We start from the raw sequence: 26,204 nt of genomic DNA, 5'->3' as shown, positions 1-26,204 counted from the left end.
GTTTAAATGAGGCCCACTAGAGTGTTCGCTGGCTGGGCCGGGGGAAGGATGTGAAGAGGGAGTGGCTGGAGGTGGTAGATTCAGAGTGTTGCTGTCTGGAGGTGGTAGATTCAGAGTGTTGCTGGTCTGGAGAGGGGCCAGAGCAGAGGGTGGCGAGATGACAGGTCCGCAGACATGACAGGATTGTTATTTCTATAGAAAAGGTGCTTCCTAGAAATCAAATATTTTGTATTTCTCTAGGCTTTGTACAGATCTGATAATATGCAGTTTGATCAAAGGGCCTGTGTTAGCTTACTGGCTGGGTGGGTCAGAGGCAGGCATACCCCTGTCAAACACACACACGGAAATGTGCACACAAACACACGTAACAATGCTCCTCTGGCTTAAAGGGGAGGGGGGAGCAGTGGATGGTTTAACCTCTCCCATCTTGACTAGCCGAGAATGATAGCTTGTTAGCTTATTGTGGTCCTTACACCTGTTTTTTCTAATGGGTGTTTTTAGACTGGAGAGTTGAAACCAGGCCAATGTTGTGCAAAACCACAGGGCAAATGAATGTAAATGAGGTAAATGATTTGACTGGAGTTCAGAGGTGTCCGTCACATGCCTTTCAGATCTATGAGAAAACTACTTGATGATAACACATCAGCCAAATCTTCTTATTGACAAATTCCCAGTAAGATAAAGATAAACCTCACCCAAGTTCTGAAACCGAATGAGTTACTGGTACTTGAGTAAAAAGAGAGTAGCAACCAGATACTTTACATTTCAGCAGGGAAAAGGCCCTGCTTCAGACAGCCACAGAGAAAGAGAGAGAAGGGAGACAGAAAAACAGGGAAAGGGAAAGAAACAGCGAGGGGAAATGACAGATGACAGGAAGGATCAGTCATTAATAGGCTGTTGAAATGGAGAGATAAAAGGAGGAGAGGAAGGAGAAGAGAGAGACACATTCTAGTTCTAAAGCAGATGTATTAAGTTCATTACTGGTGGTAGGCTTCTAAAAAATGAATTACATTCTAATCTCCACACTAGCATACTACTTAGAATGCATGGCCAATACATCGCTTCATACTAAGTAACCACTGGGCAGACGTCAATTCAACGTCTATTCCACATTGGTTCAGTGTAATTTAATTGAAATGACGTGGAAATGGCGTTGATTCAACCAGTGTGTGCCCAGTGGGTAGTAGAGAGGCTGGACAATGAAATTGGGCTTCACTGCATCTCCTGAAGTTCTTGAGGGGTAATGGCAAAGAAAAACATTTTGACCCTTGACCCCCCCCAATCCGTACCCCCTACTATTTGAATCTCACTCAGGCATGATTCTGACAGAGCTGTCTGAAAATGCAAATTTAAAAAAAAAAAAAAAAAAAAATCAGGGGCGAAGAGCCCTGGCTGTTGTGATGAAAAGGTCAGAGATCACAAGGTCACATGTAGGTCACATGGTGTCTGAAACTCCACGCTAGTGCAAATCATCAAAAGTGGTAGAACAACTACTGTGTAACGGAGGAGCAAGAAGCCGCCACAACGCCCACAGGACAAAATGGTGGGTGGTGGATGTTAGGATTAGGGGATGAGGTAGGGGGGTTCGGTGACAGGACATGATGTCGTTTGATAGACAGGAAAAGGTAGATGGACATGCTCACACTGTGCTCTGTTGATCTGTGATGGTGGTTAACCATTTCAATGCCGGGCTCCAACCCCAGGCAGTGAAAGAGTGTTTTTGGAAAACCATGGACGACATAACAATAACAACCAAACTCAGGGGGAATATAAAGTAAATCTGACATTATCTACCATTTTGTATTTGGATGAGAAGGCTGAATGTTAATTTTTTTTAAATCACTATCATGCAGTTTTTAGTTGTGAGGTCCATAACTGGTAATATCAGGAAGTTATGAGCACACTGTTCTACAATGGGGATATGGGATGATATCACTCATGTTATAGTACATTTGAAATGTATTATTTTGAGCTCAACAACAAAGGAGATGGGGAACTTGATAGGATGGGGATCTTGTCAGAAATATATTTGTTACTACAAAAAACCTGTCAGTGAGCCACTCTCACATGCAATCCTTAATTCTAGGAGAAAACACACATACACCACACGCAAAACACACTTTGGTCATTCCCTTTTTTACTCACGTGGACAAATGCTCCTGGCTGTGTCTATTTGGAGGAAATTGCGGTACAGAATTATCATTCAACGGGGCAGTTTCCTCACACATTGGCCAAGTCTCCCTTAGAGCATGGAAACCGGCTTGGGGAGGTCCCCACTTTTGACACACAATAGCCACTTGTCATTGACGGCACAATGGCAAAAACTATACAAAACACATTGCAGTTTGCAGTATACTTACAGCACTGGTGTCCTTCTTGCCTTTGTGAGAAGAGGCCACTAGAGCCAGATACTGGATGACCTTCTTGGTGTTCTCTGTCTTACCCGCACCAGACTCCCCACTGGAGAGCAGGAGACACGGGTTAGAGAGAGAGAGGGGACAGAGGGGGAGAGAGAGAGAGAGGGGGAACAGAGAGAGAACAGAGAGAGAACAGAGAGCGAGGGGGGGGGGAACAGAAAGAGAGAGGGGGGGCAGAGGGAGAGAGAGAGTGAAAGAAAGAAAGAGTTTGAGATAGAAAAACAGAGGGTGAGCGAGAGAGAGAGAGATGAGAGAGAGGGAAAACAGAACTGACAGGTTGTTCACAGTTGAATAACGCACTTTAATTAAACCGTGAACCACGTGAGTGACTGAGTGAAATAACATCAACTCCCAAGCAATGTTATGGGCATTGTCCAAAGTAATGTAATGCCAACCAACCTCTTCCTGTGCTTCTCTAACAAAGATTAGCCCTACCCTACTGCCTTATACCATGATGAAAGGAAACTAAAGGGTCAGACTGACCCACTACCAGACCAGGGGGTCCAAGGAAAGGTCTGATAACCTGGAAAGACCCATGTACACGGAAGGCAGATCCAGGTAAAACATAATCCCTAATCCAGTGTATTTGAGGCTTAAGGAAGACAAAGGCAGGGTGCAAATGTATGACATATCCTACAGCTCTAAACCAGAAGGCCAAGGGTTGTTATTGGACATATTTAACAGAGGTAGGAAACTACAGAAGGATGAGGGAGAGTAGTTTATTGGCCTTTGATCTCTAGATGCTGGAGACGCCAACCGCAATGCTGCTATCTGAATGATCCCAGCCTAGCGTCCAGCTGGCTCCAACAACTCCATAAAAAGAGGCGTTTGTAAGATCCACCAGCGACTGTCTGTCATTGGACAGACAGGAATCTAGCCAGTATCCACCATAAAGATGTAAGCTCTTAATTTGACGTATATTGTCATAGCAAAATAATCATTTTAACGTTTAGTCCATAATGTTGCTTGATCAGTGGTTAGGCTATTAGCTGACACAAAAGTAGACTACATGAAAAGTGAAATACTGTTAATATAACTGTTAGTGTGGGTTTTCAGTGAATTTATGTCAATCATGAAGCTCATCTGCCTTTCCTGAGGTGCAGGAAAATTCTCAACAATAAAAGTGTGATCAAATTAAGATCCTACATCTGTACCTCATCTCACCATGTCACTCACACTAGGGTCAAGGTCGTAACCTCAAACTACAGCATATACTGTACATCAGGTCGGATTCGCACTCTCCTACGAAGACCTACATTCGTCATGAATGTTATCATAAAATTCTGTCATAACATTCATATCTCACCGAAATACAACAGACCAAGCTCACATCAGGCCCAACATTAACTGTCATACAAAAACCTAAAATCACACTACACCAACTCTGTGCATCACACACAGGCCTCAACTCACACACCACTTACAGCGTCACTCCTTACACCAGGTCTAGAACAACACTACCCAGGCCTCAACACATTGTAAAAACACAGAACTCCATAATCCTTGAAAATATCCTCCGAGACCTATAGGCCCTGAGACAGAGACCTCACATTCTGTATATCTAGTGAGGGGATTCCTCTTCTAACACAGTTTGTCTTAAACCATCCCAGGGTCAGGGTGGTCACCGTGGATCACTGGTCTGGATGGCTGGTCCTGGGCTTTGGCCCTTTTCATTCCAAACCTGGGTTCAAATGCTATTCAAAATCATTTAAAATACTTTGTCTGTGCTTGATTGAGCTTGCCTGGATTATTGGACATAACTTGAATAATTCCAAAACAGTAAACCCCGCCCATCTGGCACTCCAGGCAGAATAGAGCAACCACTCAAAGTATTTGAAAGAAAAGGGTTTGAATAGCATTTGAACCCAGGTCTGGTTCTCTTTTGGAAATGATGCTTGGTCTCTTACCACACTCCAATTATTGTAAAGAGAAAGAGATGACCCCATATAAATGAGATGTCAAGACCCCAAGCAAGGATTTAGTGAGCCATGTGGCTACTTCCTATGCATTCTTTTTTTGGTTGTAACTAAGGATTGTGAGGAGAAATTCAGCAATGGAATGGGAAACTGCAGTGTGTGTCTGTTTATAACATGTTATTGTCAACATACCACACCCTGACAGCAGTCCATTAGCTCGTGTTTTGTCTATGTTCACACTTATGTGAAACGCATCTTACAAAACCATTTATAAGAGTGTCACAAAGCCTACACAATGCTGTTATAAACAGCGCCCTCATATAAATGCTATCACATTGTCATAAATGCAATTCAAATCTCTAGACTTCAAAAGATGGTCCAGTACATTGTTTGCCGCCATACAGATGTAGGATCTTAATTTGACAGTTTTCTTCAGTGGGAAAATTTTCCCGCAGCAACAGGAAATGTGAATTATGTGGATTATAACTAATGGACATTTTTGTAGACGTTGATACATTTTCGTATGGGAAAATCAAGTTTGAAATGTCAAAGTGTAAATGACAAACTTCAGAACGTTTTAAACCTCAAAAAAACACAACCTTTACATTTCCTGCATTGTAGAAAAATGATCCTGCACCAGGGTGATCAAATTAAGATCCAACATCTGTATGTTGACTATGTATGCCATGACGTGTGCTATGTCATGTTTATCAATATACAAAGTAATGCTATCGTCACCAGGTCAAACACCTGTCTGCTATGGCGACAACACAGTCGGTCCCTGGTTCATATGTTTTTACAATACATCAGTGTCATTTCACACACACTCAGGGAGCATGTCATTCCCCGTAGCACATGTTTCGCCTATATATGGATAGAGAGCATGCTTATACCTAGCTGACCCAACTAGAGGTTAATTTTGTTTTCCAAAAGCTCCCAGGTTTTTCAGAATTCCCTGTTGGAAGATGTCCTCTCTGATATTTCCTTACCAATTCCAGGAATCTTTCAACCGGGATTTTGGAAAAACATGGGGGAAACATTAGGAACACTTCTGGAATTTTGAAACCCTATAGCTCCAAACTTCCCTGCTTCCATCCACAACCCTACTGCATTACCGACCTCCCATTGCCTGACTACAACAAACAAACAGGAAAATGAAACCCGACTTCTCCAAATAAGCCTCCTCTGGTAAATTGTTCAGGCAAAACTTCAGGAAGTGAGTCGATTTGATCAGAGAATGCTGCATCCTGGCATCAATCGGTTTAGAATAGAAGGAGCCCGGAGCTCCAGGGCAGTCTACTTTAGACAGGGACCCTCCCATTTCCTCTACTGGGTACACTGGAGGCTTGACAGGAAAGGTGCTCTGACTTACTGTAGAGTAGGGCTTACTGTAAATAGGCACGAGACAAACAACATGCCAAGAGGTGCTGAAGTGTATTGGGTTTTGTTATGTGTAGTAGACCTGACTAGCTAAAACCCCTAGAACTAGGGCCTGAATGTGTGGCCTGACAACACCTAGTCTATATAGTAACTAGAATGAGACAAGAGATTCCATTTCTCTCCCTAAGTCCCAGAGAGATTCTCAATAATTGCTCTGCAATAAGTAAACAAACAAAATGGAGCCCAAACAAAAAATAATCTGTCTTTATAATCAGGACAGGGCACACTTCCTGTCTCTGAGAGGAACAAGGGGAGGAGAGGAGAGAAGAAAAGAGAGGAGAAGAGAAGTGCTCTAACCCCTAACCCCACAACTCCCTGGATAATGGTTCCCACAACAGGATCTTAATTTGATTACTATTTTGTTGCTTAGCATTGTCATGCACAGCAGGAAATGCTAACTTGTAGTGTATTTGAGTTTTCAAACAGCTTCTAAAGTTTGTAATTTCCACTTCAGAAATTTCAGACTTTATTTGCCATAAACAAAACGTATCAACCCCTGCATAAATGTTTATTATAAGCCACATAATAATTCACATTTCTTGATGCTGCAGGATTATTCTCCAGCTGTAGCAAACTGTCTCAAATTAAAATCCTACATCTGTATGACATGAGCATGTCAGCTAAGATTCACCAAAATACCCACGGAACTTCCTGTCATCCTTATTGTCAAACCAATCAGACATGTCACCATAGTTGTCCCCCAAAGTGTTCATTCCCACCAGACAGACCACAGTGTGTTAGGGTAGTGCAGTAGCAGGCTGGAAAAAGGTAATGTTGATGTTAGAGGTATCTCATTTGTTTAACTGTGGCTGTGTTTGAAATGGCTCCCTATTCCTTATGTAGTGCACTACTTTTGACCAGGGCACATAGGGAATAGGATGCCATTTCAGACGCAGTGTGTGTTTATGTAACCCATAGGTTACATAACTGTTACATCTTCAACACCCCACCCCCCCTGTCCAACCATGTGACGTCTAGGAAAAATGTGGGGAGAAAAACGAGATGTATTTTAAGATCAAATGTACTGTATAGTGTGAAGTGTAGTGGATAGTGTAAAGTGTCAAATCTAAAAAAATAAACATTTTACTCACGTGCAAAGAATGGACTGGTCCTCACGATCTACAGAAAAAATAAAAATCCTGATGTCAGTATAGAGTTGCTCATACATGCACACATGCAGTATGAAGACTGGCATCTGACATCAGTACACCATATAGTAAGGCAATTGGATTGGTTAATCAAGATGTGTTTTCCTGGTCCTGGTAAGAGCATGGCGCTTGCAACGCCAAGGTTGTGGGTTCAATTCCCACTAGGGCCACAAATTCAAAAACATACTCACTGCACTTTAAGTTCCTTTAGCATGATACATCTATTAATCATATCTAAACTTGTGTAAATCATATACAGTATGGGTATGTTTATCTGCTACCTGTTCATTTGGATAGTATTTCATTTTTATAACTCTTCCTGTATTTCGGTAATGCTGCTCCTGAGTAATAACTGAGCGATGATGACGTTCTGTTGTTTCTTGTCTCGATGTACAGTGCAGATCCTCAGATCACACACAGCCGGTCGTATGAAACATACACTTTAGGACTCCAGAGAAATCAACCAAGCGTTCACATCTTTGTACAGCCATATGCGTTGAACCTTTGTACAAAACAGGGCACGAGTTGAATCATCTGCTCAAGTGAGAAATTGTTCGGGCTTTCTCTTCCCTAAAACATGAAAGCAAGACAATCAAAAAAAACTGATTTTGAAAAATAAATATGTCCACCTGACGTATTAAGCAATACGATGACTATCAATTCCCGATATGTGATCCCAAAAAAATAGACTACGTCACAAATCCTAGGAAAATACTAAAGGTCCATGTAGGGATATAACGAAACAGTATCCCCCTTTAAAAACGCTAGACGGGGTATGTATGTGCTTGTGTGTGTCTGGAGTCTGGGGAATGCTGTTAAGGAGAGAAAGACCATTTGGATATTATTAGTTCAATTATCAAGTTAAAGTATTTGGAGCCCAGTGCAATCTAAACATGACCTATGTGAAACAGCGGGAGGGGGGATTGGAGAGAGAGAAGGCAGAAGGAGAGCGAGAAAGAAAGAGAGCAGCAGAGAGGGTTAGTTAATCCCCCTGTGCATTATCCTTATCTGCTAATAGAAAGCCCATGGCTCGTATGTTGTGTCATTTAGCGTAACTCCTCAAAGATTGAAATCTCTCCGTACTGGCCATCATTCCCATCCCTGGTCCTACTGGGCATGTACTACACTAGGCTACACTAGCCAGGCTAGCCTGTATGGCTTCGCTCAGGCTGGAAAGAACCAAGCGCTAGGATGCTATTCCTCATTTTGGACGTGACTTGGCAGTGGGCTAGGTTCCATTCCACGCACAGCAAAATGCTGTCTGTTCCCCTTTCTTCCTAATTAAGGCACAGAGGGGAGAGAGGGAGAGGAGGGGAATCCAGGGTTGTGCAGCCTTTCCAAACACGCTCAAAACAGATTCAAACACAACAGACACCAAATGTAACTCTGAGCCAGGGAGTAGAACCTCAAGGGGGAACGCCAAACAGGGTAGGGGCCAATCTGAAATGGCACCCTATTTCCTACTGCAAAGCGAGATAAATACAATACAGAGAGCGAGACAGAGAGGGAGTCTCCCAAATTACAATTGGTTTAAAGGGAAAATTCCAAGGTCACTCTAGTCTCATCCCAATCACAAGTTCACCAGAGAGAGAGCCAAGACCTGTCACCAAATCACTGTCAAACAGAACATTTCATATAAGAGGTGTATATAAATTCCCCTTATGACAATGGCATTGAAAAAAAACAAAGTTTCAATCGTCATCCAAATCATCCTCACCAGCTGAAACTTTCTACACAAAACCCAAATCTCATGAGAACTTACCATCTCTATTCCCTTCAAACTTCAAAGAGCAGGCAGGGCAAATTTCTAAGCCTTTGTGAAGGAATGCGAGTCTTCCCAGGAGAGATGAGAGCCAAGATTTCACAGAATTGTCAGAGACTGATTGTAGATAACCCTGTTAAGACACTTAAGAAAGTGTAGACTCCGTAAGACTATTATCTAAGACTTATCATGTAGCAGACAGGCAAGGCTGTGTCTGGTCAAAAGTCCTGCACTACATACAGTGCATTCGGACTGGATTATATTGTTTTTTCCCCTTAATCGCTCTACACACAATACCCCATAATGACAAAGCAAAAACTGTTTTTTTATACATTTTTGCAGACTCTTTACTCAGTATCTTGTTGAAGCACCTTTGGCAGTGATTACAGCCTCAAGTCTTCTTGGGTATAATGCTACAAGCTTAGCACGAAGTATCTCCCATTCCTCTGCAGATCCTCTCAAGCTCTGAGAGGTTGGATGGGGAGCGTCGCTGCACAGCTATTTTCAAGTCTCTCCAGAGATGTTTCGATCGGGGTTCAAGTCCGGGCTCTGGCTGGGCCACTCAAGGACATTCAGAGACTTGTCCCAAAGCCACTCTTGCGTTGTCCTGGCTGTGTACTTAGGGTTGTTGTCCTGTTGAAAGGTAAAACCTTCGCCCTAGTCTGAGGTCCTGAGTGCCCTGGAGCAGGTTTTCATCAAGGATCTCTGTTCATCTTTCCCTCAATCCTGATTAATCTCCCAGTCCCTGCCGCTTGGCATTCAGGCCAAAGAGTTCAATCTTGGTAGAATCTTGTTTCTCATGGTCCGAGAGTCCTTTAGGTGCCTTTTGGCAAACTCCAAGTGGGCTGTCATGTGCCTTTTACTAAAGAGTGGCTTCCAACTGGACAATTTACCATAAAGGCCAGATTGGTGAAGTGCTGCAGAGATGGTTGTCCTTCTGGAAGGTTCTCCGATCTCCACAGAGGAACTCTGGAGCTCTGTCAGAGTGACCATCGGGTTCTTTGTCACCTCCCTGACAAAGGGCCTTCTCCCCCATAGCTCAGTTTGGCCAGCTCTAGGAAGAGTCTTTCTGGTTCCAAACTTCTTCCATTTAAGAATGATGAGGCCACTTTATTTTAGACCTTCCACTTTAGACCTTCAATGCTGCAGAAATGTTTTGGTATGCTTCTCCAGAGCGGTGCCTCAAAACGATCCTAACTCAAGAGCTCTATAGACAATTCCTACAAACTCATGGCTTGTTTTTTTGCTCTGACACCCACTGTCAACTGTGGGACTTTATAGAGAGATGTGTGCCTTTCCAAATCATGTCCAATTAATATGATTTACCACAGGTGGAGTCCAATCAAGTTGTAGAAACAGCTCAACAGTGATCAATGGAAACAGGATGCACCTGAGCCTAATTTCGAGTCTCATAGCAAAGGGTCTGAATACTTATGTAAATAAGGTATTTCATTTTCAATACATTTGCAAAAAAATCAAAACCCGTTTTCGCTTTGTCAGTATGGGGGTGTGTGTAGATTGCTGAGGATTTGTTATTTATTTAATCCATTTTAGAATAAGGCTGTAATGTAACACAATTTGGAAAAAGTCAAGGGGTCTGAATACTTTCCGAATGCACTGTAGGAAATAGGGTGCCATATCAGACACTGCCAGGGTTGTTGATAGTCTTGCTCCTCTTAATGTACATGTAGACCCACGGAGAGATCACCACGGCGACAGAGCGACACCCCCCCCTAAAGGGTTTGTTTGGACCGCACCATTAGTCATTTAGTCATCTACTCTATTCTGTCGTGGGAAATCCTATCAGTCTGTTAACAATAAATACTCCAATCTAAACATAGCGACAGAGTAGACAGCGAGCTATTGACCGTCCATCGTCATAATGTTTACTCACGACCCTAGATGCACACACCCCATAGCTGTAGATGTACACACTGACATTTCCTGTGTGTACATGCAATTAAGCTGGTAGATTCCTACACATACAGCATATCAACAGAAAGTTTGAGTCATACACTACACTAGAGATGGGCAGCTTTTGTAGGCCCGCTGAATAAATACAAAACAAGCTGAGTCGGGGGTCTTAACTTACTGTTGGGAGTTAGAATAGTAGAACACACAAGGTGCAATTTAGAAATGTTGTTGTGCATCTGCATTTTTTTGTTCTTGTTATGTCAGTCACTGACAGTCAGCCCATGTCAGCAATATTTTTAAGGGGGGTTAAGATAGTCTAGGCTGCTATCTTAACTTGTAGTTATCATGGTCGTATTACCGACCGGAGGGCCCCTATTGATTTTGTTAGTCCCTCAGTCAGATATATTAAAAACATTTCTCTCCATCCTATGACAAAATGAGTAGAATGGCAGGAAATTTTAGGTGTGTATTCAAATGGGTTTGTTTTTTTGCAAAACTCTATACACTGAGTGTATATACACTGAACAGCTGCTCTTTCCATGACAGACTGACCAGGTGAATCCAAGGTGTTCCTAATATTTGGTATACTCAGTGTATTTTCATTGTCTAGCTGGAATGGCATGTTCGCATCCTGTATATTTGACTGTGATACGTGGTCACCCAAGATGAATGCACTCTAAGTTGTTCTGGATAAGAGCATCTGCTAAATGACTAAAATGTTAAATGTAAATGTTTTACATACTCATATTACTGTATGGATTCCTTTTTAGATATTGACGTCACAAATGTATCATTTGTACAGTTTTTTTTTAATTAAAAAAATGTAGTTTGTTACATTTGGCTTTGTAAAACCTAGCAGTACTATTTATTTCTGAGACTGAGGCAGACAAATATTCTGAAAAAAACATGATTATTTTTCTCTCTGAAATGAAATGTCTGTCATTGAACAACCCCATGCCATGATTAGACAGTGAAAAAAACTCATCTCTTTTCATAAGTTCTTTAAGCAATAAAAGCATCCAACATTTCTGAAAATGGATATATAGCGTTTTGGAAAGAAACTCTTCATAAGCACGCCTACACATCTAGCATTTTAAAAGAGCTTTACAGCTAGACACACTAAAATGCTGTTTAAATTACTCCACATTTCTCAAAACAGATCAAATCGAGTAACAATCATAGACCAACGTAGATCAAACATAGTGAAGAAAAAAAAAAACTGGTAAAAACATTGATGAAGTATTTGTTATTCTACTCCAAGGTAGTTATGAACGTGTCAGTGGCTCAATTCATAGATGTATCCAATGAGGGCTTAACATTGTTGTGTTTTTGTTTAACCTCAACCTGCCTTGTTTCCTGTTCACCTCACAGATCCCCCTAGGAGCTGCGTGCACACACCCACACACCCACTAATGTGTTAATTCTGACTAAGCTGGAATGTCAAATGCTATCTGACAAGAACCCACAGAACAGCAGGCAGATTCTACGGGAATCCGTTGTGTGTGTGTGTAAATTCAAAGATAATGCACACACACAGGCTTAACCTGTGACTTATGAGTGTAAGAAAGTCCATCTAAGATCTAAATCCAAATGATATAAACATGGGGTTTGAAGAGTGACTGATAAAAAGAGAGGATAATCAAGTCAGTGTGTTTGCTCTCCTCTTTATGATGTAGGACTAGAAATGTATCCAGTACTTAAACTGGGTACCACATAATAGGGAACTTGAGCTCGAGTAGGAGTGAGGTCATTGTGTTTCTGCTTGGCCAGCATCACAGGGCTTATTCTAACTTCTCTCACCATGCTGCAGCACTTTGAACAATGGAGAGGGTTGGTTCTTACATCATTTACAATGTGCTTCCAAGGTCATGTTCTGGGAGGACCCCATTGGTCAGAAAATGGTCAAAATGAAGTCTAAAGGAGAGATGGCGTTGTTTTTTTTCCCAAGGAGGTGACTATCTGCTCTTTGACTGCAATGTTATGTTCACTAAAACTCTTTACTGTGCTGACTCCGATACATTTGTGTCACATTCTTTTCACAACTACCGTAAATGAGTAAGCAGGCCAGTGCGATACGTTTGCCTCAGCGGTGTAAAACTGGTGAAGAGTAACCATGCTGTAGTAGTGACTTGGTAAGGAACGTGGTTTGCCAACAAACTTAGCAGAAGAACAACAGCCTTGTCTGCTTCTGGTTTGTGTGGTTATTGATTTGTTTGTGTGAGTCAGATCTAAGTTTTGTTGATGCATGGTAAGCAACACAGTGACTGGCTGTAAAAAAGACAGTCGTAGAAGTGTGATATAACCACAAAGCCCGTGTGAGAACATGTTGTTGTATAGTGTCACTTATCGCTGCATAATTGACATGTACTGTCACAAAAGTGATGATCATTTAAATAAACTGTTCACTTTTACTTATAGCTAAAATGTCAGATGTAGAATTTAAAACATAAAAGGGGCTGATATCTACAATCTGATTAGAATTTACAATAAATTATACAAGTGCTTGAATCAAAGAGGTGAATACAGAAATGTTTATCTCTGGGAACTTTTGCTTTTGGGCCAAAATGAGTAATTTAAATGGACAGAAATATTGTCAGAAGTTAGCAACTTAAACTATGGAAGTTTATCTTTAATCCTAAAGTAGAAGACAGAAAAGGCTAAATGGAGAACACATTTTATTGAAGATTCGAACAGGAACTGTCTTCCGACTTCCTGTCCTCAATCTCTCTAAAGCCAGATGTCAGTAGGCTCCTCTGAAAATCCCCAAGAATTCTTATAAAATCCTTGGGGTCAACTAGGTCCGCATGACCCCTGACACCACTTAACAAAGCCTTGTGGGAAACACTGAGTTGTCCACATCAGGATATTAGCCTCTTGTTCTCTCTCAGTCTTAGCACTGTAGGGGCTAGCCAAGAGCCCTTTACTGGCATTTACTGTAAGCAGTTAGCCCATCGTCACCTCGTGTCCAGATTTATCTTTGAATGAGCTACTAAAAGGCTTTTTCTGCTTCAGTTCATTAACTTTCATTGAAGTAAGCAGTTTTCACATTGTTTTTATGCAGTTTCACAGCCCACATACTTCAGGAAGAGGTTTTTGACCATAGAGGGCATTGATAGAGCGTGTAAGGCTATAGTATATTTAAGCAATAAGGTATCTCGGGTGTTTGTGGTATATGGCCCATGTGCATTATAAACTGGTTGGGTCGAGCCCTGAATGATGATTGGCTTACAGTCGTGGTATATCAGACCATATACCACAGGTATGACAAAACATTTATTTTTAGTGCTCTAATTATGTTGGTAACCAGTTTATAATAGCAATAAGGCACCTCAGGGTTTGTGATATATTGGCCATTTCACCACCCCTCAGGCCTTATTGCTTAATTATATCTCTTGAAGAGTATTGAAGAGCTAGCTATCATTGAGTTATTGAAAATGTTGTTTTGTTGGTTTGTTGACCTAAAGACAGCTGACACAAGACTGTTGCAATCACTGTTTTGTAGCAGCTGATATTATGCAAACCACTTTTAATTCTCCCAAGATAGCTAGATAGGAAGAATGGCTGTGGTGAGATACCATGGCCCCCAAGCAGGGTTGGGATCTGATCAAATGTCATTCATTTCAGTCAATTCCGCAGGTAAACTGAAATTCCAAACACTTCATTTCAGTCAATTGATGGACTGAATTGAATCGACGCCAACCCTGCTTTCCCAGGCAAAGAAGCTAGAGTAACAGGAAGAGGTGTAACTATGAACGATGAACCTACCTTGCATCATGTTTCTGTAGGCATTGTCAGTGATGGAGTAGATGTGAGGGGGAACTTCGTGGCGTTTCTTCCCTTTGTACATCTCAATGATTTTCTCAGAGTAGATGGGCAGCATCTTGTATGGGTTCACCACTACACAGAACAGTCCAGAGTATGTCTGCAGAGAGAAAACAAGGATGAGCAGGGTTATTACACAATAAGGCACCTCTGTGGGTTGTGGTATATGGCCAATATACCACGGCTGTCAGCCAATCAGCATTTAGGGCTCGAACAACGCCATTTATTATTGAAAATAAGCCAACATGATTATTCTACACTTATTAAATTGCTGTGTTTGAAATTACATGTGTATCACAGTCCTTTTTGCTGGGAGGAAGGACCTCTTTCTAAGGTTGTGAAGACTGAGTATTATTGTGAGTATTTATGAGTCTGTGTGCTTCTACGACCATATATTCTCATGTAGATGGGCCTATCCCACTGGCCACGCACTGGTTGAATCAACGTTGTTTCCACGTCATTTCAAGGAAATTAAGTTGAACCAAAGTGGAATGGACATTGAATTGACATCTGTCCCAGTGGGACAGAATTCATTTACCTCAGGTTGTGTAGAGTGTGTACTGTACAAGTATGACTGTGTATCTGTGTGAAAGTAGAGAGTCCAACTCACATAGATGAGCCCGGAGAAGTACCTCTCCCGGATGTTGTGCAGCACCGACGCCTCGTTCAGGCAGGTGAGCTCGGCCATGTCCTCCACCTTACTGAACTTGGGAGGGTTCATCTTCTGGATATCATCCTTATTCACCGTCACCTTCTTCCCGTTGTCGGCCAGCTCTACCAGGCACTCGTCCCCGTGCTCCTCCTTGACGCTCGCCGCCTCGAAGCCATTCTTCTCCGAGGGGATCCACACCAGCTTCTTGGCTGACCAGTCGGCCTGGGCCATGGGACTGTTGATGAAGTCCTTGTCCAGGAAGAGGAACTTCTCGTCCTCAGTCATCTGTTTTTTATTAGCCATATTGGTGGTCGGTGGAGGATCTTGGGTCTTCTAAGATCTTCTGTCTTTTGGGGGGGGCCAGCTGGAAATGGGGATAGAGATAAGGGGGGGGGGAGAAGACATTTTCAAATGTTAAAAGACTGGGTTGGATTGACTTGGTTTGGTTTGTGCATTTATGGTTTGGCTAGTCATTGACTCTGAGAGAAGGGGGTTATGGGTCTGGGTCGTGCACGGCAACCACAAGGTCAGGGGTTAAGGAGTTTGAGTCATTACAAAAATATTAAAAGAAGTGGACTGAATCTAAAGGATTCTGGTATAAATTGCATGATTCTGTCTGTTAATACTTTCTCACACAGAAACACTGTTTTCAGTCCAGCACTTCCAAAACATACTCAAGGGGTTATTAACTAAATGGTGTATGAGTCAGACACTACATGTACACTCTCCTACCACTGCCAGCCATACGTCCACAGAAGGCATGGACACTCAAAGGGTTAACATTTCTTCATCCATCCAGAAACTCCCAGAATACAGTAACCCCCCCCCTTCGGGTTTAGCCTCCTACACACACACACACACACACACACACACACGGGAAACTACAACCATTACAGTGCCTAGTTTAGATATGAAGATAGACTCTGGGAAATGAGTTCTAAGTAACTGTACCATATGCGATAAGGACTTACATCGATCTTCTCATCTCGTGTACTGTAGGTACTATACAGTTTTACAAGTGAGGGGTTTACCCATACCCTAATCAGAAAAAAATGCTTCAACAACAATAAAGTCCATTTTTTTCTTTCCCTCTCTCTCCTGTGCAGCACCGTCCGCTACATTGCAGTCCCGTGCTGTGATGCCCATATATGGCCTGCTTCTCTGGAGCAGGCCTTTCGATGGACCTAAACAGCCAGGCAAGTTCAACTCCCAAACAAAGCCCTTATAGGGAAGAGTATGTCTACAGCTGGTCCACGCAATTTGGAGTTTACTCCAAAATGATAACACTGACAGAGAGGCAGAGCTCGTTTTGGGGGGGGTTCCATGTTCATGGTTCCTGCTTCACATGGTCCCGCCACTGTGGCTGTATAGTGTAGTGTAGTGGAATGAGGGATGCTAGCTAGCTGCTGGGCTCTGAGTCATACCTGTAGGAAGTGGAGCCACGGCAGGTGCACAGTTCTATGGCAAACTCTGTGCTAGTATTTTATCATTCAGTGCTGTTATGAATGCATTACTGGAATCTTGGTAATAACTTGCTGTGTTTAACACCCTAATAGAAACACCAACGGGCTGCTGAGGGGAGGACGGCTCATAATAATAGCTGGAATGAAATCAATGGAATGGTATCAAACATGTGATTTTCATGTGGTTGACACCATTGCATGGACTCCATTCCGGGCCTGACTATGAGCCATCCTCCCCTCAGCAGCCTCCACTGCAATGGATCCAGATCAATAGTACTACAGTATCTAAAGGATTCTGACATACTTTATCTTTTAAATTCCAATCAGTCTACGCAGACATAAGACATAACTCATGATAAATGTTGACCTTTGTACTGGTCAATCTACTCTTGCTTGATAAGATTCAGACTATAATACATTGCACTACATCATGGAGTCCCTGCACCCATCATTCCTATCCAGCCCAGTCACAGTTACAGACTGTCACAGTTAGACTGGCATGCTCTTTCTAGGACTAGAAATGGGAACTATGCGAACAAGTCACAAGTCCTCCTGGGAAAGATTGTCACTGCGTCCCCTGGGACCAGCCAGAGCCAAACTACCCACAAAAGCATAAATATCCACTTAGCCAGAGTGAAACTTTTTTATTTTTTAGGAAAAAGGACATTGTCCTCTATCCTGTTCCTTATTTGCAATGGTTGTAGAGCACAGCACAGAATGAACTGGGGCCATACTAATACACAACACAGTAGTCCAAGGTTGTGTATGAAGAGGAGACATTACAGCGGATTCAGTATGAACTATTTCCTTTACTGACTGAGGATAAGTGGACTTTTCCTGACACTCCCCTCCAGTACTGTCACTGTAGATGCAGCAAGACAAGTGTCATCTCTCTTGAACTTTTCTGCACCTCTCAAACAATTTAGACCTCTCTCTACTATTTTTTTATATCTATCTTTCTCGCTCATCCCTAATCCTTAACATTTCAGCCCCTTCCTTCCCTTCTTGTCGTGTCAACGCATGGTCAGTGGTTCCTCACCCCCTTCTCGCTCTTCATCTTGTTGTGGCAACGCGTGCTCACCTTTGTTCTCAGCCAGCGTACACTGAGGACAGCGGTCTGAGTAGGGGGCTGACAGGGTGGCAGTTTGCTGAGAGGAAGCAGTCCAGCCTGGGTAGAGACTATAAGACCGTACTTGAAGAGCATGATAGGGAGGGAAAATGAGGAGGGAGGATGAGGTGGAGGAGGAGAGGAGTCTCAGAAGATTCTGTTTGCCAACATTGTCAGGAGAACGAGGGGCAGAGGAAAAGAGAGCAGAGAAGAGAGGAGCAGGAGGAAGGGGAGGGTACAGTAAAAGTACGGTGAAATTCTCAGTAGCAAAGTTGGTCTTTCCTGGAAGCAAAGCCAGAAGATAAGGAATCACTTAATGTATCATCAGATAAGAACTCATTGATTGTCATATCTAACCCTGGTATCTAGTACACTACAGCAATGTACAGCAAATACCTGAAGGAGTGATTGAGTCCTTGATACTGCTGATCTTTAAACAGAGGAGGCAAATGTCCAACTCATCACAGAATAGTATGAGAGATTGAGCAGGAACTATTTTAATTAAATAGTGGAACCTCCTGTGGTCTTGCACGTACATCCACTGACCTGCTAAGTTCCAAATAAACCACTGTTTAAATTATTTGTGTATGAATGGGCTGGTTGCCCAGGAGAACACTTGACCGTTCTATTTGTAGGGGCTGAATGGTGACCCCTGGGCCTGTGAAAGGCTAAAGCCCTCTCCCTCATCATTCCATCCCTTCCCTGATTCCTGGCTTCATTGCAAAAACGAATTTCCTAATAGTTACTGTACTATTACTAAGCACTGTATCATCAAGCCTTGACGACTCAAATGGATTGCACTCAGATATGCCAGGATACGAGTTAGGCCAAATAAAGGTAATGCTACCAACTATCACAGTATCTAACACATTCACTACTCTGGTATATCGGCTGGTATACTGTATCAACTAACACTAAGGCCCTGATTTTCTTGCCTGATGACTCAAAACTCCGCTCTACGTTCACCACATACTTCAGTCTGAGACTGCCATCATTGAAGTCGTTTGTGGTGATATCAAAGTGAGGTGTGTTGGACAAAACAAAGTCATCAGCAATAAGATCATTTCTAACCAATCAGAGTATCAAAGTCAATTTAAAAAATGTCTAAAAGCAGTCGGATTTCTGGGACCAATCAGAACAGTTAGAATGTGTTTGTGTTCTAGAACTCGTCAGGGAAGTACTCGGATCCAGACTCATTGTGGAGAAAAAAACGTAGCGTTTGGCAGGAGCAAGGAGTTTGGGTAGCCAGGCAGCTGATTTGCTGCGCTCTGAGTCCTGATGAACTGCAATAGCCCCACATGTAAATACAGACACAGTTAAAACCAGGTGTAATGATACCGGATTCAAATAGATTTGCATGCTGAGGTATGTGATGATGAATAAACAACACTCCAATCCAGTACATCCAAATAAAAATGTAAAAGCCAGGTCCTGTAACATTGAAGAAGAATGAAGCCTATGAACTCACAGTTGTGTTAGGTCATTTAAACGCAATTAAGGTTAATGTTGGAACTACCTGCCCAGAGATAGTCAGAGTACCATGCATTTCAGTCTGGGGTTCTACTGCTATGGTGTCTTACGTGTTGCTTACTCCAAACACCTCTCTACTTATTAGGCAATTTGGCAGTTCTCCACCTCTAAAAGTATCTGCCTTTATTTTCTCCTGATAGACCTTCTGACCATGTTGTTTTCACTTGTGCCTTAGAGCAGTGCTTTATTTCACACAAAAAAAAAACTTGGATGAAAGTCGGTTGAAAACATAATTTCGATGATGCTGCAGGCTCTCTGTGGTGGATCGACAAAGGCCGTCAAAATGAATCTCCAAAGTCAACCAGAGACAAGATAGCTGAGAGGTAACAAAGTACTCAGACAGATAGAAAACCACATGCTTGCTTTACTCAAACTACCATGCAGCATAATCATACGATAACCACGTCTCCTGTCAGCAAACTACGAGGTTGTGTTTCAACATCGGGTCAACCTCGGCAACTATGATGACGACCCCAATGTCTTTCTGCTCACTCAGACATTTTCCAGTTTGATGCTGGTTTGTGTCACTGCAAACTGGAGAGGATACGACTCTCACAAGTGACAAGTCTACCCTGAGCCACCACACCGCAAAGTTCGGCATCAAGACAGACAGCTTTATACTACCATATTAGGAGAACAGGAAACACCCTGGTTAGCGTTCAGCCGGTTTCTTCTTTCAAATATACAAAGTCAACTTCCCCTTACATGGCACTACTTGTGTAGATAATTCAGTCAAGCTGTTATTCCAAGCTGTTACAGTATAAATAACATGGCTACTGTATAGATAGCATTACTGGTTAGTGTATAGAAAACATGGTAAAGAAAGGCATTGTTAGGCAATGTTGTGCTGCACTAGCACTGATAAAAGGGAAGAATTCGCTGATAAAGATGGCCAACATAAAAAGGTCACAGACTCTTTAACCACAGCATCATACGACTGCATCAGACAGGTGTCAGCACAGCAGTTACATTGTATCGGCTACCACCGATAGTCATTTCTTCTGGGGTGATTTGGCTTGTTCTGCCTTTACATTAGAGTCATGCAAAACAGCTGTCAAAAGCATGCAATTGTAACAGAGACCAACAGTGACAATTGATATCTATTTGCTGGTCATTTTGCTCAGTAATACATGCAGTGTGTGAAACCTAAACACATGAATTACAATATAGGATACATATGATAAACAAAAATGTCAGTTTCAAGAGCCACAATCAATGTCGCTAAGCGTGCGTAATAAAAGTGCGCGCAAAACAACAAGTGCACTCTCATTCTCTCCAACTTGTTTAAAAGTAAAACAATGGCCTTGCATAAAAATAAATGACTTACAAGTTTGATGAATTCGAATCAGCAGGGGGGATTTGGAAAGTTATGGTTTGGAGCGTCCTGCAGTCGACAGGGTAGCCTACTCCAAAGACGAACAGTCCAAATTACCCTGGTAATTACTTCGCTTTACCATTTAAACCCGGGGGGTGGAGTCGAAAGCGCAGACCCTCCTCTCTCTGATTTGACAGCATAAAAGCATCAAATTCTACCGCAGAGCGCGAATGTACTGTCCAAGACGGTACTGTTTGAAAACTCAGTGGTACTGTCGTGTACACAGAAAAGCAGAACGAATTGCAATTTGGCTGCGCGCACATGGGTAATTTAATTTGACGCGGACACAGTTTATAGTCATGTGGTATGCATAGTGTACTTCAGTCTCTCTTCATATTCATTTTCTTTCAGTGAGTTAATGGTAATAATTTAATATTATACCTTCATAGAAACTGTTGAATATGTGGGTGATGAGTCATCCAAGGACTATATGACCCTCCTATGGACCTACTGTGAGAAGCTCAAGGATGAAACAACATCTATAGTAAACAGTGGTTATCAGTGTCATTTGTCTGTTGTTAGGGATGATGTTTAGGATTGACACTGTCACTGTCTCTTTCCAAATGGCACACTTCCATCAACACCAAGAGCCCTCGGCACACATCATATCACGCAGAACCTTTGGAAATGACATCAATTTAACTCAGACTTGGCTCCCTTTTCTCTATTTTGAATTCTATATCATAGAAATCTCAGTATATCCCATGGATATATATACAGTCTGTGTCTCTCCAGTCTGTCTGTTCACTTGATGGTACTTAGGCCTGTCAAAATAAATTATATGGGCAATTAATCTCCATTGGCTGATGTCCATGACACTTCTGATGATGTTTAATGGCACTTCGTCCCTTCGGCACTGTGGTCCAGTCCCATTGACATACAGTACTATTGTATATACAAGGGTCCAGTCCCACTCCCAACAAGGCAGCCCAGCTGTTACCAGAGGAGAAAATCCATCTTGATGGACTTTAGAGGGGGAAGAGAGAGAGAGATTCCCCTTGATACACACTACTGGAGGACGAGGGAGGAAGGGGGAGGAAGGGGATGCGTCCCACGTGTTTGTGTCCCCCCATATTGTTACACACATTGCATTCCCCTCTTCTCCCTCTTTCCAGCTCCTCTATCTCTAGTCCAATGGAACGTCCTATATAAGGACACCTCCTGATTGGCTCAATAAATCACCTTGCTTTGTGATGCCATGACTGGGCCTCTCTCCAGTGCCAAACAGCACATCGCCATTGGTATGTGTGCAAAACGACGATGACAGTTCAAGGGACCAAGATGGAGGGGATGACTAGGGGTTGGAAACCTGCTGGCTGGGTCTCTGGTCAACATCAAGATCATGGAGGCTGGTGTGTAGTAAGGAAGGAGAAAGGAGAGAGAGAAAGAGAGAGAAATTCAGAGACGCAACACACTGTGCCATATAAGGACTGTGGGGTCTGGATGGAATCTGGGCAGCTTAAAAGTCTAGTGCAGGTGGCCTGGGCCCCAGTGACTAAATATGGTCCAGCAGCAACGGTATTGTTCAAACAAGTAGGGGTGCTTCTATGGGGATAACTCTGCACTATTTACTTGTAGCATCTCCCTCTGATGACATCTCAGTGTTTTTTATCATAACATAAATCATTAGATAATATATCAGTCTTTGCTATGAGAGTTTTGGTGATCAGTATTGGTTATTATCAATATACATTCATATGATGTTAATGACATCACCTCGACAGATTAGCATACAATTTGTGTGTTCAAAGGGATCGTCCACTTTTGTGAAATGTCATCTTATTCCTAGTGTGTTGATTCCGTGAAGTTATATTTCATGATGTACTCGCGCGGACTATTTTCAAAGCGCCAGTTCTCCAGCACACACCACAGTTAGGAGTTATTTAGTCTGTATAGACTTTCCGCTCCCTGAGCCCTGCTCATCCCTCCACCTCTCCTCTCACTGCGCTTTGTTTGTTTCTCAGTTTATTCATTGCCCTTTAATGACAGTGTAACAGACTGCATCTCAGGCAGTAGACATTATGTATGAGGTGCGGGGGAGGGGGGAATGAAGGACGGAGGAGGTGGAAAACCCTGAGGGGATAAGTGCAGAAGTCAGGACGAGGCAGCAGTCCAGGCACGGCCTGTAGCCGAGTAAGAAGCCCTTCTGATAGGTCTGAGCCAAGACATACTCCCCTCCTCTGGTTCTCCAGGATGCCTGCCTCATTCAGCCTCAACTCATCTCTGACAGAAAGTGTCTGACTGGGGTTATGCAGAGGAAGTGGTGATGAGGGTGGGTGTCCACATTTCTGACTGGGAGAAGGTTACTTACAGTAGAAGAGGAAATGGACACCATTCCAGACAAGGGTATTGTTGTTGTTGATGATCACGTTGTTGACTACAAGGATGTAAAGAGAGATGAAGGGTTTTGCCATGCACAAGTACAGTACTTGGTGATTACATGGGCATGAACCATAAGTGCCTATCAATCTCGCCGGCTTTGTCCCTCACCTCCAAAAACGGCATAAAAAGGTAATGATTTATTGACACGAGTGTTAGTCCATAACCAAATTCTCCTTATACAGCACAATCTATATGGGAGCTCAAAACTATCCAAGACAAATACATATTTTCGGAGTTCTTCAAATCATTTACCATACATACACTTTATGTCCCCCGTGGCCCCCCTGACTACCATTTGTAGCCATAGATGGACAAACAGTTGACAGAGCCATATGTTTGTAGATACATTTGTCCCCATAGAAATGTAATTGCGTTCTAATTTAAGCTCAGAACAAACAACGCTGCGCTCTGGTACAGTGAAGTAGCACTGTACTCAATCGTATTTATACAGATGTTGCACACACTTCCAATGTATAATATAAATGGTGGAACAATGCTACCTATTTTCAGGCAATCGGCCCAGTGAATAACAACAGTCATAGTTCTATTTCCTCTGCATATATAGCTATGTATCTGTCCGAGAAAAGATTTGGACTGCCTGAACAGAGGTGCAACCTAAGCAGGGCTAGGGAGATCCACAGATAGAGCTGTAGTTCTAAGAATTAGCTAAAGAGTTCTAGGAATAGTGCATGGCATCACTCCTAGGGATGTCAAAAGCAGGTTGCTTCTGTAAAGCATCTTTGCTGTCACCATTGATACTGTGTCTACAGGAGCAGCAAAAATAACATCTCCATGAATTAACACTCAGTAAACAAACAGGTACAGGAACACCTGTTCATCTTATAGAATATGGTTAGCCATCATATTCATAACTAGTTTCTCTTTAGATGACTTGCCGATGCAATGGCAGGCTATTCAAGTCATGTCTTTGTTACAGTACAGTTCAGTACAACAACCTGTAACACTACAGTACAAGATATCTGACTGGGGAAACAGGAGGCAAGGTAAAGAAAGATGTCTGACTCTAGGTATAGACTTGAGTTTCCAGGGCTCCGAGCGATGTCATTCTCAGAGTGAGATAAGAATGTTGTGTTCCCTTTTATGGCGAAAGAGGAAATGAGGATGGTGGAGACGGGTGAGAGAGAGAAGAGAGAGGCCCGGCCCACGGCAGCAGCAGGCAGATGTTTGTGTGACCTGTGCTGAGTCTAGGCCACACAGGGACGTCACTAGGGTTCTCCAGCTATGGTTCTTAGCTGCACCATGGAACACGAGGAGGAGGGAGGGATGAGAGGGAGAGAGGGGGTGAGATAGAGAAAAATGAAAGTGAAAAAGAGAGGGAGGAGGGACAGGGGGCAGGGAAGGAGGAGGACATTTCCCACTTCATAATCAGTTTAGGTCAGGGATCATCAACTAGATTCAGCTGCTGGCCCATTTTTTCTTGATCGGATGGTCAGGGGGCCAGAACATAATTACAAATAATAGACTGCAAATTGACCGCAAGAAGCCCAAACAGATATATTTGACTAAAACATAACCATTTCAAACATTACTTACATTTGTACACGATCACATATACTGAGTATAAAAAACATTAAGAACACCTGCTCTTTCCATGACATAGACTGACCAGGTGAATCCAGGTATGATACCCCTTATTGATGTTACTTAAATCCACTTTAAGCAGTGGAGATGAAGGGGAGGAGACAGGTTAAAGAAGGATTTTTAAGCCTGGAGACAATTGAGACATGGATTGTGAATGGACAAGACAAAATATTTATGTGCCTTTGAACGGGGTATGGTAATAGGTGCCAGGCGCACTGGCTTGTGTCAAGAACTGCAACACTGCTAGGTTTTTCATGCACAACAGTTTCCGCATTTTTAAAGAATGGTCCACCACCCAAAGGACATCCAGCCAACTTGACATAACTGTGGGAAGCATTGGAGTCAACATGGGTCAGCATCCCTGTGAAACGCTTTCGACACCTTGTAGAGTCCATGCCCCGATGAATTGAGAATGTTCTGAGGGCAAAACGGGGGCCTGCAATTCAATATTAGGAAGGTGTTCTTTATGTTTGGTATACTCATTGTATCTCTCGATCATGCGTGGAAATACTTTGGAACAGATTTCCAAAATTAAAGTCACTTGGAGCTGATTTGCTGGTGTTTTTACAGTCTTGGGTGGCCAAATATATTCACTGCCAGTTGAGGAATTCTGGCTTAGGTAAATATAGGGATTAGTAGAAATATTGTTTTTCATTCAACTGATATGGAATGGATATGTCTCAGAAATAATTTAGTTGAGAGGGAGAAGTGGACATTTCCCATTTTATAATTTAGATAAATGGATAGATTAGTGAGTATTTTATAAAATTATATAAAGGAGGTGGTAATTTTGGTTGAAAAAAAAGCTAATCTCTGTGGTAATTCTATTAATAGAATAGTGTTCTCAGTCAACTTACCTGGTAAAATAATGGTAAAATAAATCAATAAAATAGACCTACTTGTGGAAATGTGAAAGCAGATAGGAGTTGCATCGTAAAGGGTTATGTCTACTTGGCTTGTCAACAATATGTCAATTTCAAGAGATTTAATACTAAAAGGGTGAATCCATGCTGATTCTGGGCTAAAGTGTCTCTGAATCTGCATCCACTACACTGTTATCAGTTGTTTGAAATCTCCATCATAACTTTCCTAACATCAGAGAGGTAGACTACGTAGATAAATCAACAGAAGTCCACAGGGGACATTGTTCCAAGACAACTTCAACCTTTTAGATTTTGGCAGCACTGGGAGAGCATTGCTCAAATCTTTCCTTATACAGCAACAGTACTGGGCTGACTGTAAACGTGGAAAAAAAGGGTTCCAAGAGGGTTCTTTGGCTGTCCCCATAGGAGAACCCTTTTTAGTTCCAGGTATAAACCTTTCAGGTTCAAGAGAGCACCTTTTTTCTCCCGCAGAGTGTATGGTCATCTGGCCTTAGAGATAGAATTTATAGCAGCCATTTATCAAGTGAGAGAAATCAGCTCTTGTAAAGGAGTTTTATGCACTAGACTAGTTAGATTACATGAGAAACGTGATAGCCCATAGGCCTGCCTGCTATGTCCCAAACAGAACCCTATTCCCTATAATAGTGATAAAGAATCCCTATAGGCCCTGGTCAAAAGTAGTGCACTATAAAGGGAATAGGGTGTCATTTGGGACACACATGGATAGATGTGATAGCAGGCAGGCCTAAGTCTTTCTTTACATGTGAGCTACAGCATATTTATATGTTA

The 26,204-nt window shown here is 42.4% G+C and overlaps 1 protein-coding gene across 3 annotated transcripts in view; it reads right to left on the bottom strand.

Annotated features, from left to right (window-relative positions):
* LOC112230095 (myosin-11) overlaps positions 1-20,652 on the bottom strand; it is a 39,367-nt gene extending 18,715 nt beyond the window's left edge. For 2 of the 3 annotated variants that reach the window (XM_042310929.1, XM_042310931.1), the window contains exons 1-6: positions 20,500-20,652; positions 15,030-15,435; positions 14,363-14,519; positions 6,865-6,892; positions 2,361-2,460; positions 2,146-2,169 (exon numbers count right to left, since the gene is read on the bottom strand). In XM_042310929.1, coding sequence (XP_042166863.1) covers positions 2,146-2,169; positions 2,361-2,460; positions 6,865-6,892; positions 14,363-14,519; positions 15,030-15,374 — 654 coding nt within the window. In that variant the 5' untranslated portion in view covers positions 15,375-15,435; positions 20,500-20,652. The remainder of the gene's footprint in view (positions 1-2,145; positions 2,170-2,360; positions 2,461-6,864; positions 6,893-14,362; positions 14,520-15,029; positions 15,436-20,499) is intronic. The other variant, XM_042310930.1, reaches the window with a different exon arrangement.
* Between the last annotated feature and the right edge of the window lie 5,552 nt (positions 20,653-26,204).

This window comes from Oncorhynchus tshawytscha, linkage group LG32 (assembly GCF_018296145.1).
Source record: "Oncorhynchus tshawytscha isolate Ot180627B linkage group LG32, Otsh_v2.0, whole genome shotgun sequence".
NCBI lineage: Eukaryota > Metazoa > Chordata > Actinopteri > Salmoniformes > Salmonidae > Oncorhynchus > Oncorhynchus tshawytscha.
The sequence above is the reverse complement of the archived record's forward strand: the minus strand, read 5'-3'. Positions and strand labels throughout refer to the sequence as shown.